The sequence below is a fragment of the Nilaparvata lugens genome, chromosome X, assembly GCF_014356525.2.
Source record: "Nilaparvata lugens isolate BPH chromosome X, ASM1435652v1, whole genome shotgun sequence".
Classification (NCBI taxonomy): Eukaryota; Metazoa; Arthropoda; class Insecta; order Hemiptera; family Delphacidae; genus Nilaparvata; species Nilaparvata lugens.
In genome coordinates, this window is record NC_052518.1 from 105,691,338 (window position 1) to 105,706,218 (window position 14,881).

Here is a 14,881-nt window from a genome sequence, read left to right on the forward strand (position 1 = left end):
CATTCATTTCTAAAATGTTAAAAAATTACCTGCTTAGTGTTAATGACTGTGAATCATTTCTAAGAATGTAAGATGATATTCTTAATAATAAATTCTACCAATTATTATCAAATATCAATTATTATTCAATTCAGATATGCTATTTTCATTCGATTGCGGGTTTTGCATTGTATATCTTTGTATACATTTTATTTATGACAATGTAATTATTTCATCCTTGTTTTTGTCTGATATGCGTAGCAGAATTTTAACAGAAATTTATTTTCTCTCATGTTATAATTTATTATGCTAAGTTAATTTATAGAGCGGAGTGGACTCACTCGTCTGAGTATTTTTATTTGTTTTATTAGGAGTAGTACGCCCCACTTGGGCTTATGCCTAGGGTTGTTCACTTTTATTTCATATTTTTCTCTATTATTTTGTATTATGTTCAGTTTTATAGCAAGATTTTATGTTTATATCTCCTTCTTCTCCTGAGCCTATGTCCCATTTCTCTTGGGGTCGGCCCTCCTAATCCTTTTCCGCCATTCCGGGCGTTGTTGAGTCAGTTCAGGCTCTAAATCCGTCGTCCTCATATCCTTGGAAATGGTACCCATCCAGGTTGTCGGCGGTCTACCAGGGCGTCTCCTAGGCTGTTCAATTTCCATGACGAGTCTGGTCATGTGATCTTCACCGCGTCTCATAACGTGCCCGTACCAGCGCAAGCGATTTTCCCTTAGCTTATCAGTTATATTAGCAACTTTAAATGTTCCTCTTACATATTCATTCCTAACTTTGTCTTTCAGGGTTACACCTCCCGACCACCGGAGCATCTTCATCTCTGTAACATGAATTTGTTGTTCATCTGACTTTCGCATAGCCCAACATTCAGATCCATACATTAAAACTGGCCTGATTGCTCTCTTATATATGTTTCCTTTGACCTCGATGGGCATTTTTGCATCGCAGATGACTCCCGTCAATGATCGCCATTTCAGCCATGCAGCTGCTATCCGGTCCTTGATGTCTCTGTCAACGAAGGCTGTACATGCAAGAGTAGATCCCAAGTATTTGAAGTGGTCAACTTGTTTTAAAGGAGTGCCATCAAGCTGAGGTTGTGCCACGCTGATGTTAGATGTTCTCATTCCTGAGAAGTTACAGTGCATGTATTCTGTTTTAGTATGACTTACTCTCAGCCCTCGACTTTCTAATACTGTGCACCATGCTGTTAAATCTATTTGAACCTGTTGTAAAGTTTCTGCTACAAGGACTATGTCATCTGCATATAGACGCGACCAAGGGGCAGGCTTCTGAAGGTGTGCGGTAACGTAGTTCATGACTATGTTGAACAACAATGGACTAAGAGTGGATCCCTGGTGCACCCCGACCTTGACTTCAAATTCCGGACCAACACCAGCAGGGCTGAGGACTCTAGTCTTGATGTCATTATACATGTCCTTGAGGATTTCGATGTATTGTTCAGGAACATCGAACAATATGATTAATTGTATATTTATATATTTTCTTAAATTCAATTTTATGTTGATATGTGTTTATCAAATAGTTCTAAAGGTTTTTTAAAACCTTTGTTTCAAAAGAACAAAAAGTTTTTTGGAAGTGAATTTTTTAATGAAGAAATTTCAAAGACAAGATTACGAATGTATTCCAACCTTAAAATGAAAGTGTTATTGTGCATTACGGGCCGGTTTCCGAGCTCGCGATCTATAAGTTCTGGACTTACAGAGTCCAGGACTAAAATAAGCTCTCGGGTCTAAATTGACTTTCTGAGTCACGATTTTATCTTCTAAACTCCGGAGTCTATCAAGTTCTCGACTTATTTGAGTCCAGGACTTCAACGCAGTAAACGTGAGGGAAATTCACAATATTTTGCTGTTGTATTGTTGGCATTCTAGCAAAACGGAAACAGCTGATTACAGCGGGATGATTCAAATGAGCATGCTTTCCAAACTATTTTGTAAAAATACGTTTCGATTTCTTTGTAGGCCTATTCAAAGCAAAACCTTTGAAAGAGGAATGAATAAAAATTTCATTTTACGTTATGCTATTATTGATCATTGATCCTAACCAGTGATTTTGGAATAAATATTTCATTAGGCGATTGAGTTTGAAAACGTATTTGTTTTGAAAAAAACTGGAGTAATAATTTATTATTAATATGTTGAATATGGCATTGAATAATAACATTCAGATTGGAATATAAATTCCAAGGCGATCCTTGTATTATTTTGCTTGAACATTTTTAGGTTATGTTACATTCGTAAAATGAGGTTAGTTTTTTACGCATATTTCTGATACAATTTTATTCCAAAATGAACTTGCAAACTATAAATTATGAATTTAGATGGACTAATCCAAATAATTTAGGTATTCCATGATATCTATTTGGCTTTTTATCTACTCCAAAACAATAACTGAATTGTGTTTGCTCAGTTAAGTCTAGAACTTGAATTTAAACCCTACCCCAGTCGAGGGTTTAAAATCACGCTGTTTTAAGTCCTGGACTTAACGATTTTTGATAAATCCTTGACTCGGAAAGAGGCGAGAATCTAATTCAAGTCCTGGACTTATAAGCCCTTCACTCAGAAAGCGAAATTATTAACTCCAGGGTCTAACATGATCTCTAAACTCCAGAGTCTATTCAAGTCCTCAACTACGTTAACGCTCTGACTCGGAAAGCCAATTTTCTGACTCCAGAGTTTAAAGCCAGTTAAAGTCTAGAACTTAGCTAAATCCCGAGCTCAGAAACCGGCCCTACATTATGAGTGGATTTTGAATTCTCAATTTGAAGCTCAATTTTGCAGGCCGGACACAGCAATGTCTCCCGGCTACATAGGCCAAACAAGTTATTGACTCTTTCAATGTTTTTAATTTTTATATTGGCCTATGAGTGCATATGCATATATATATATATTTTTCGTTTGTGATAAGTGAATTGATTGTTCCGTTGATCAAAACCAGTAAATGAGTTCAATATGAAACGATGCTTTATTTATGCTTAATATATATGTGAGTAAGAAATACTAAGTCATTTATTCTTGAAATAAAAACGAAGACCGTTCAAGTGATTTTAATTTCAAGACGACTTTATTTTTTTTTTCAATTCATATCGTTCTGTAACCTACATGAACTACTGGTTAATGTGTTTACTGGTTTATATTTACGATTTTACTTTATTTCTTTATGATTCATAGATATAAGCCTGGAAAAATCGTGAATGAGTATTAGTTAGGTATCTATAATTACAAACTAAAGTAGGTCTATACTGTTCTGCTTATGCTGCAACACTCACTTATGGACAATATACGTCCACTATTAGTAGGGTAAAATTATACTTATCATTAACTGAAACTGAATAATATACTGTCATAAATAAACTAATCATGTGAAGAATAATATATAAAATGTGAGGAATATTGAGTATGGGCTAAAATTAAATAGGAATATTATATTTAGAAAATATGAATACAACTGCAGTATATCTCATTATTTTTTCTTCTGCATATATAGAATAGTTTGGTAAATGATAATGGCATCTTCATTTCATGAATACAGGAAAATACAGTACCGTACTGACTTTATAACCAGTAGGCTATTTGAGTTCTTACTTGTAAGACAATGAATTATCGTAGAAAATGTTTTCAGTCACGATCTTATCTTGTTTTATCTTTGAAGGAAGCATGTTATTCGATTATTACTCTCACAATTCCACTATTTTTCTTACTACCCACTTTACCGATAAAAACAGATCTCTCTATAAATATAGTTATAATAGAATCACATAATTTTTATCGCCAATAATATGAATCACTACAGCTAGTCGAAACTCACAAAACTTGGACAAATTACTATGAACTTAAATGAATATATTATAATCATGAGCAATATTGGAAATTGAATACAGTAGTTTCGAATTTTCTTTAATAAACATTTGTCAACATTCTTTATCACATAGGTAACTTGTTCTCTCATTTTATTTCCTTAATTTTTAATCTTATATTATTATAATATTTATAATAATCACTCGATTCTGATAGCCTAAATAAATATGAATTATTTTTAAATAAATCACTGTTTAAAAAAAATAAAGGTCTGAATTATAATTGATGAACGGTAATAGTTTAATGTTATAATAATTATAAATCAATGATATTAATGATGAGGTTGTGATATTGTCGATAATTGATGAAGATTAGTCATTAATCCACTTTTGATCACTATTGAGCGTCTGAGTTCTTGTTATTCTATACTTTTACATTATCTTTCACATTCATAAAATAAATTTTAATTTTTTCTTCACATAACTTCCATACACATTCTCATGTATTCTTTTATGTTTGTTTATCACTGGACTAAATTTTCAACTGCTACTTAAAACCATTATGAGTATTGAAAGCTTTTGGTTGGCCGGTTTCGGCTAGATGCCTTGGTTTTTGGCGCCCACTACAATTATAAACAATAGATTTGATGATGAGGATGGCATGGGATTCTCGACTGTGGTTAACGAATGTGTGAGCCTCGATGATTTTACTGAATATTCCCAATTTATCAACTGTTCCGGTCTAGAAAGCCTGAAAATCTTACATTGTAATATAAGGAGCTATAAGAAAAATTTTGATGACTACTTAATTTATTTAGATTCTGTTTTTCCCAAATTGGATATAATAATTTTTTCAGAATGTTGGTTGCCCAAGTGTGACGGTGTTGTTGATCTTGCTGGTTTCAATTATTTTAATACAAGCACCTATCGCAACCAGAACGATGGTGTATTGATTTATGTAAATGAGCGAATATCAGCGGTTGCAAGGGAGGTTACTCTTGGAGATGTTTATGGGTTAAGTCTTGATTTTAATTATTGCGGGGTAAATTATAACTTGCTGGGGTTGTATAGAACGTTCGATAGCAGTATTGATAATTTTATTACTGAACTGGATACATATTACAGAAATATTCCACGAAATAGAGGATGCATCTTGATAGGCGACATAAATATAGATTTACTCAAAAATGATGTTGTCACTGATCGATATCTTAACAGTTTGTCAGGAGCCGGTCTTGTCCAATGTATCGATAAGCCAACGAGAGTGTCAGGAACTGGAGGAGCATGTCTGGACCATGCGTTCCTGAGGCATTGTGATATGTCGGCTGTAAATTCAGCTGTTCTCCATACCAGTGTAACCGATCATTATAGTATCACCGTAACTATCACTTCCCCTATGCAGCCAAATATTCAGTCAGGACATGAAGCTAATACCACTAATAATACCTACATTTCAAAATCTCTTCTCAGTAATAATTTAGCAAGTATCGACTGGCAACCCTTCTTTGCCTGTCAGGATACTAACACCTGCGCTCAATTATTTTGTTCCAATATTAGAATATGTACAGAGAAGTCAAAAAAAATATTAATTACCGGTATACATCCAAATCTAAAAAACTCAAGCCGTGGATCACGTCTGGTCTTGTTGCAGCTATTCGAACTAGGGATAATTTGAGCAAACTAATCAAAAGACAGCCTTTCAATGATGTTCTAAAAAATCAATACCGCACTCACAGAAACCTATTGAGTAACCTATTAAAACAGACAAAAAGAGATTATTACCGATCACAATTTGATGCAAACTATGGCAATCCAAAACTTTTTTGGAATACCGTCAATGAGATAGCAGGCCGTACAAAGAATAAAGAACAGTTCCCCCTACAAAAATTTCTAAATACGAGTACACAGAACCTCTCCTTGAACTCCTATAAGGATGTATCCAATGAATTCAACAATTTCTTCTCTAGTGTAGGCAGGAGGTTGGCTAATGCTATTGTTTCAGGTGATGAACCTTTAATAGATGACTATTTATACAGAAGTCATACTAACTTTGTTTTGAAGCCTGTCACAGAGCAAGTTATCTTGCGACACGTGTCCGGCTTAAGAGGAGGTTCTGCCCCTGGCTATGATAATTTCTCTGCATCCTGTCTTAAATATAACATTCATCTTTTATCAAAACCCCTTCTTCATCTCATTAATCTTAGTCTGTCATGTGGTGTATTCCCTGATCCTTTCAAATTAGCTAAAGTGATACCTCTATTTAAATCTGGAGCATGTAATGATATGAATAACTACCGTCCTATATCCCTTTTGAGTGTTTTCTCTAAAATATTAGAAAAAATTGTGAAAGAACAACTGATGAGCTATCTTCTAGCAAACAATATTCTTAGTAAATCTCAGTATGGGTTTAGGCAAGATAAATCAATAAATGATGCCCTATTTGATATCAATGTAGAGATTAACAATTCTATATCTTCTAGCCAAAAATCCATGATGATCTTCTTAGACTTGAAAAAAGCTTTTGATTCTATAGATAGGAGAAAGCTCTTAAAAAAGTTAGAATACATAGGCATCCAAGGCACATCCTTGTCTTGGTTCAATAGTTTTCTTTCAAACAGGAGGCAATCTGTTTCCATAGCGGGTATAGCTGGTGATGAAGCTGACGTGGATTACGGGGTGATCCAGGGCAGTACTCTGGGTCCCCTGCTTTTCCTCGTCTACATTAACAATATTTCGAGACTTGCCCTGAATGGAAAGATTTTGCTATTTGCCGACGATACCCTGATTTTTCTGAGAGGTGATTCTTGGGAGGAAGTAAAAGATAAAGCAACACATGATCTTGCACAGGTGAAAAAGTGGCTTGACCAGAACACCCTTTCTCTAAATGTAACAAAAACAAAGTTTATGCCAATATCTCTGCGCCCCATTACTGACTACAACCTTGAAGACATCAAAATACATAACTGTGATGATCCGCGAAGCAATGTATGTAACTGTGAGCGTATAGAAAGAGTACACTCATACAAATATCTAGGTATTGTTTTCGACAGTCGTATGAGATGGTCAGAACACATCACCTACTTAAAATGCAGAATTCGTCGGCTAATTTATGCTTTTCGGATGTTGAGTGACATTCTCAATCCAAATGAGATTAAGATGGCCTATTATGCTTATATACAATCAATACTGGCTTTTGGCATCATTGCTTGGGGGGGAGCTTATAAAACGGTTCTCGAACCCGTTGCTGTGGTACAGAGAGAAGTCATAAAGGTAGCCTTCAAGAAATCAAGATTTCATCCGTCAGATTTATTATTTAATGAAACATCTATTCTTACAGTAAGACAAATTTTTATAAAAGTTCTTCTTATTCACATGTACAAACATCAAAACTCAATCTTTTCAGTAGTCTCACACTCTTATAACACCCGTTACTCACAGAATACAACTGTCTCATCCACTTATTTGCACAGAACTTACTCAACTACCAACCCTTCATATATTTCACAAATTCTTTATAGGAACATTTCCAGTAGATTTGCCAACTTGAACTTATTTGAATCTTTGTCTATTGACACATTCAAAAAGAACACACACTGGTTATTATCAGTCCTCGGTCTGGATGAATCAGAGGAACTTATAATCTCATCCTACAGATAGTTTTTTTTTTCATAATCTTTTTATGAGTTTAGTGTCTTGCATCAGACTTAAGGTAATTTTTGCTCCTCATTCAATTCATAATTATTTATTAGAATTTCAATTAAGGTATCACTCCTATAATAGCTCTACAGTTATTTTTTTCTAATTGAAATCCAACATCGTCGGGGTTTGTGCTTTGTTTCTCATTTCGAGTTTTCCCTGTCCTCCTCTCAATATCTTAGGATACGTCAACATCCTTTTCCAATATAAATTAATGAATTTATATGTAATTTAATAATAAAATTTCATTCTCGTCAGGCTGACTGATGGGGGCTCATCCTTGCTCACAGACCTTAGGTCCATGCAGGGATAAATTCCTTTAAGTACGGCCTGTCAGCTTGCACTATTAGAGGAATAATAAACATTAATGGTAGAATAGAAAGTCTTTATGTTATTATGCTTTATTATTATTATATTTATTATTATGATTATGCTTTGTAAGTAACATTATTGGACGCTTGTCACTGTTTTTGATTTTACTTAGACTTTCTTCATTTTTTCCCGCGTAAATCGGTTTTATTGAATTAATAGTTTCTCCCTCAGTATTTCCTTGTAGTATTTTAAACAATTTTGTACTAAATTTAACTTTTGCCTTTATTTGTTACTTTACTGATGCTCAATTTGACTGATTTTAGACTCAATTGTTAAAAATTTGACTGGTGACAGAGGTTTATTTATTTATTCATTTTATTATTTATTCTTTTTATGCTATATATTTATTGTATAGATGTTTAGGTACTTCAGGAAATTATATTTTATTTGTTTTTTCAGGTTTTATTATTATTTCTTTTTTTGTTTTTTACTATTGCTCTAATTCTGTTTGTGTGAAATTGACAAAGACTTATTCTTTTTTTTAATTTCAGTTATCAAATCAAGTGACTGTCTCGTTCATATTATAATGTACGTAATAACAATAGTGTAGAACTTCAACCACAGCTGTTAAGCTACTCAAGTTCTTTTCTTTTTTTCCATCATGATACTGTTTCTTTATAATAATTGCATTATAAAAATATTTGTAAAATATGTCAGTGTTGTGAATAAATTTCAATTTCAATTTCAATTGCTGGATGACGAATTCAAGTATTTTAAATGTGTACTACAATATATTTGCCTTCAATAAGGGAAAGAATCGTGTTACACATGTACGGGATGGGAAAATACTCGAATGACACATCATAACTACTGAAGTGATTAACTTGTAATTTTGCATATACATTCTTAATTTACCGAGGATAGTTATAGGCCTTTTTTCAGTTCTTAAAGATTTCATTAGGTCAATCTTTCAGTTTTCCAAGTTTTTAATGAGACCTTTGCGAAGCACGAGTTACCTGCTAGTCAAATATGAAGTGAGAGGAGAAAGTTGTAAATTTGTTGGCCATCTATTAAAAGAACCTTTAGGACCATTAAAGATTCCATCAAAGTGGTTCCATCTGCACAAACAATCAAAATTCTCATTTTACTCCTTGGAACAGAATACGAATGTACCTTTAGTGAGGTCCACGTTATAATGGCAATGGAGAAATATAGGATAACAGCGTTGCCGATTCCCTGCCTTGCCAATGCCTTCTATAGAATATAGCTTATACCGGTAGATCTGATGTAATATCAACTGTTCATTCTTGTCCAGAAAAATCAATTATATTTTATTCGTCAAGAAAATCTACTTTTCAATGACTTGATAATAGATTTTCATAGAATTCTTCAATGTTGTTTTCCATCACTAACTGCTTATTATTAAATCACTTTTTGCTATTAGAACAACTTCTGCACCAGCAGTAATTTACCATCCATCAATGATGAATATGTAAAAAGAAAAAGAAAAATAGAGCTTGTCTTTCTGTTTTATTTATTGTAAAATATCTGACTGCTAGTCGTTTTTCTAATAGCAAAAAGAGATTTTCATAATTGAGATGAAATATTCTGTTAATTAATTATATTACTACATTGTTAAAAACCAACTTGGCAACGTTGCGGGTCTAGATAAGGATAGCGCTATCTCCTTTGTAGAATGATAGACAAGGATAGCAACATCAATGTCATTCAATACCGCAATTACAACGTGGGTGAGGTCCATGGTAATAGTAATCATCACCATTCTTTCAGGTTTCCCCAGGTTGGCTTCTATTAATCAATAACTAACTTTATTTATTAACATACATTCGTAGATTCATTAACACATGACAAGATGCAATCATATCGAATATCAAAGTTTAGATAACATATTTCAATTATTGGTTTGCAGCGCACAGTATCTCATCCCATTATCCACCTTTTTGTGACTCATCCTCTGATCCAATGCTATTTATTCCACGTCAACGGTTTTTGCTTGCGGTTATAACGAGTGAAAATGTAAGTATTTGCCGTACATTTAGTAATTTGCCTTAATTACTTAGAAATTCAAATCTTTCTATTTGTTTATACATTAATCAATTAATCATCTTATTTCTTTTGTCGTTGAAAACTTTTATTGTGGTATAGTAAATAGGCTAATATGCATTGCATAACAACACATATAATTTCTTGCATTTGTATATTTCTAACTTCAATCATCTAATTTCTTTCATGGTTTTAAAGCTAATTTGATGGAATAAATCTTTGAAATGTGAAATCACAACCCTGTTTCGAACTTTAAAAATGTTATCTAAATTTGGGAGAGAAATAATACAAGGAGTACCAGTCTTTTTCTCACGGTCAATGCTTTCTTGTAAAAATAATAAATAAACAATAAGTATTACTTATACTATGTAGAACAATGCAGTCAAATGTTTCGTGAATTTTTTACACAATATGCATAGCATTGATGGACTGAACATGAATTCAATCGCAACTTTAATATTACTACAATAAATGACGACTAGGAACTGTTCGACAGCTGTACATAAAAAACTTGATAATATATATTAAGAAGAATAAAAATAAATTTTTCCTCCACCTACTGTCAAAAGTACTTACTTTACTCCCTGAAACATGATACTAAAGTGTCACTTTTTCGCTCTCGGTACTAAAAAACAGAAAAACTCCCTAGGGAGTAAAAGTGACTCCATTTAAATAACATGGGAAGCATCTCTATCTTAGAAACGTACATTTGGAATAGGTCAGAAGGTCTAAACTCAGATGAGGAAGCATATAGAGTAGTCATTAAACCAACTAAATTCAATACCTCAACCAGACATTTGATCGATATAAATAAAATTTATGTTTGTATGCTGAAATTATTATTACAAACTTCATATCACTATACTAAAAAAAATGTATATATTTTTTTCGTTTATTCCATGTTATTCAAAATATCAGCCAACGAATATTACTTATTAACTAATCAAATTTGAAACGGGAACTTCATCATAGCTGTAGTTTTGGCTGTCATTGTTGTTACAACTTTAGCCGACAGTTTGTGCTGTCGGAGGAGAACTGTGATTACAAACCAGCTGTTTCTGTTTACTTTTTAGATTATGTTGTAACACATTGTTTGGTCACATACGTTTTTAAAAATTATTTTATTAGCAGTTTTTATAAAAATGTAGGTGGAGGAAAAATGTTGTGTATATCACGAGTGAAAAATGTTTTTTCTCCCTCAGGAAAATTGTTGCCCTCAGCTTCGCCTCGGGCTTCAAACTTTTCCCTCAGGGAGCACTTTTCACTCTAGATATACAAATAACTATCTTCTTCGTGAAAGAAACTTGAATTTAAATTTACGTCCTACTAGAGAAACATTCCATCAAGACAGGATGGATTTGAATGTATGTAGAAGACAATTCACTTACTTATCACAGAGGATAATAAATCTTGTTCCTACTCATTTTGTTGCCAATACAAGCCGGAGCAAAAACCTAAATTGCGAGATTGAGGAATGGATAAGATCAAATAAAACTAAAGAAAAAATCTTCTAAGCACCAACTGTTTCTTGTTTTATGTTTTGTTTTTTTATCATAGAATAATAATTATTGTGTGTTACTAACTTTTATCTAATTTCATCATCTACTAATCTACAAAATTATATTTGAGTGTAAATTCCACTAATCTTTGTTCTTATTTTGGTTTAATTTCTTAGTTTATATTGAATAAATATATTACTGCAACTTAGGTCTACTCACAGGTTTTACCTTGTAGACTACTCCTTAAGCATAGATGGACATAAAACTGCAGTTTTGGGATCATTTTATATATTTAATAGTATTTTTCTTGTATTATTTTTAGATGTTATAATATTATATTATTATAATTGTGTATGTTTTTTGAGAAATAAATTCGAATTTGAATTTGAAAATGATTGTACAATACAATAATCGTATATTTGTACAATATAAATTGTTTGTAGAATCGACAGTAGTTTTAATGCATTAATTTAACATTCAAATTTATTCATTTGCCATAAAAGTAATTAAAAATTACTAAAATAAATATTATCGATCACAATTTACCACTAGAACAAATGTGTGCCGGCAGTGAGCTCCTATAGCTATGAAAGGAAAAGGAAAATTGAGCTTATTATAAACAACTAAACTAAATAAAACCATAAAGAAAAGATAGCATAAGAAAATATTTCATGGTATAGGTCGTTTATGTTCCAAATTTCAAGCTAATTTTTTGTTAACTCAAGCCGATTACTGTCTATTATTAGTGTGTGGTTGGGAGTGTAAGGCTAGCTTCACACGCATTCGGTTTCATTCGGTTCGGTTCGTTTTCGGTTCGGTTCGGTTCGTTACCGAAAACGAATGAGGCTTTCATACATGCCAGGTTTTAATTCGTACGGTTATAATTAGGTATTTTCTTCTCAAGCACAGCTGTGTTTGGATTTTCACAGTTCATGCTGGTATATTTAAATATAACAGCTGGTGTTAAATTGTAAGATGTTACTTCTTGAACAACACAATTTTAAATTTAATTAAAAATTGTGAATTATTTGAATAGTTTCTTTTTGATTATGTTAATTTTGGATGTTCAGAGAGATTATTTTTTTAAATTGAAAATTTGTTCCTTATTTTGACACATGGTATATAAACTTCATCTCTTCTCTCCATTTTGATGAAATTATGTAATATTCGTGGAAAAACAAAAAAAAATTCTCCCTGAGTTTTAATTTATATCTTTCATATTTTTTTAGAAAACTATTCATTGAGAAAAAAATGTTCCTGTGAACTAACAGAAATGAATTGTCCATATGATTTTGACTTGAAAATTTTGAAACAGATAATCACGATATCAGGTTGAAATAAAAACAAAAAAAGCGTGTGTAAAAGACTTTGTTTTTTCCTGTTTCCCTAGCAACGAATTCGAATATGATGAAACCTATTCGTGTCGAGGGGGCGTTCGGTGCTATGCGGTTGCTATTCGGTTCCGAATTCAAACCGAATCATCGTTTCACACTTATCGGAATTTGCCGAAAACGAACCGAACCGAATGAGTGTGAATCTAGCCTAAGAGTGTAAGTACGGCACAGTATGAGAGACTACCAGCGTCACATAGCTTCACCACAAACAACGACTAGGACTATCGGTGAAAATTGGAACATAAACTACCTAACCATGGCATATCTTCGTATGCTATCTTTTCTCTATGACAAAACTAAGATTTATTTCATTAATAATTTTTTATATACAGTGTGTACAAAAAAGAATGATTGTTTAACGAAAATACTAAATAAATTCTGTAAATCACCCCGAAGACTTTTGCTACTGCAGACATTGACAACAGGGTTAACAGCTAGATGGAAATTCGATGAGAACTACTATCCAAAAATTATTTGCCAGCCCGGGAATCGAACCCGGTACCTCCCAATTGCTAGTCAGGAATGCTTATCTTTACACCAAACTGAAAATCTCTGGATAGCAGCGCTCATTTCCTGACTAGCAATTGGGAGGTTCGATTCCCGGGCTGGCAAATAATTTTTGGATAGTAGTTCTCATCGAATTTCCATCTAGCTGTTAACCATGTTGTCAATGTCTGCAGTAGCAGAAGTCTTCGGGGTGATTTACAGCATTTATTTCGGATTTTCGTTAAATAATAATTATATATTAATTAGCATTTGAATAAATGCATCCTCTATTTAATTCATCTGTAAAAAATAATGACCCGATTTTAATAAATATATTTATTAGGAAGAAGGGCTTAACACTAACAAATTGCTTACTAAAATGCTCACAAAATATTGGAGTTTAGTATACAGTGTTGTACCACCACACTGGCTCAACAATGTTGGCAGTTTCCTCAATGAGAATTGCCTCAACGTTGGATAGGGCGTACAGGACCGCGAGACCAAGCTTTACACTTTTGGCATCCTAGGTCCCCTCACATATCACTATGCGATTTTTTCCTGTGGAGATATGTTAAACAACGTGTTTACGTTCCTTCCTTACCTCGTGACATTGATGAACTGATAACCCGAATATGAGCGGCTGTAGCCTCAGTGACAGAAGACACCTTACCACCTTACGCTCAGTTTGCGATGAATTAAGCTACAGAGTAGATGTCGTCCGTGCAGCCAATGGAGGACATATTGAACGATGCAGTTCTATTTCAGAGATTGTGTAAATAGCAATATTGTTTTTGTTTATTATTAGATAACCATTTACACGTACAATTGGGCCAAGGAAAGGATTGAACTGATGAAGAAGCATGTTAGCAATCTTGGCAATTGGCTAAGTGCTCGATGCAGCTTATTGACTGGAATTCTAGCGCAAAAAATGGGGCTTTTCCATAATAAGCCATATGCCAGAAAGACTACAGGACAAGTAAGTTGATCTCAACCAATTTTACAACAAATTAACTCCAGTTGAAAATTAAATGAAATAACTCTTTATGAGGCGGAGTTAGGACTTTCAAGTCCTCTCTACCACTCAACCTCGAGAAATACTTAACTTCAAGCAGCCGATTATAATGTATCCAATTAGCGTGCATAATATAACGGAGTTATACAAATCTGTTAATTTTATCTGTCTATATATAGGTGCGTACAGATTTACGCGCCGCGAACATGAGCAATTCACTTTTAATCAGCTGATGCCAAGTTTTTTATAACTGTATCTTACCGTTTCTGTAAAAATACAGATATAGTCAGCTGATCAAAAGTGAATTGCTCATGTTCGCGGCGCATATATCTGTACGCACCTTTAGAATAACAGAATATCTTTCCGTTACGGAGAGAAATTAGTATATTGAGGTTCACGTTATAATGGCAGTATTTGATTAACATGTTGTTGCTATCCTTGCTATCGTTCGATAAAGCAGATAGAACTATCTTTTTCTAGCTCCGCAACGTTCTAAATAGTTTTTCAACAATGTAGAAATATAACCAATTAACCAAATATTCAATCTCAATTTTGAAAATATTTTTCAGAATATAATTGATAATTTTGAACAAGAATGACC

At 33.2% G+C, this 14,881-nt stretch overlaps 1 protein-coding gene across 1 annotated transcript in view; it reads left to right on the forward strand.

Annotated features, from left to right (window-relative positions):
• Positions 1-14,881, forward strand: part of LOC111049408 (KICSTOR complex protein SZT2) — a 123,537-nt gene that overhangs the window by 89,484 nt on the left and 19,172 nt on the right. Inside the window, exons 29-31 of the mRNA XM_039442183.1 lie at positions 1,269-1,451; positions 9,728-9,862; positions 14,074-14,244. Coding sequence (XP_039298117.1) covers positions 1,269-1,451; positions 9,728-9,862; positions 14,074-14,244 — 489 coding nt within the window. The remainder of the gene's footprint in view (positions 1-1,268; positions 1,452-9,727; positions 9,863-14,073; positions 14,245-14,881) is intronic.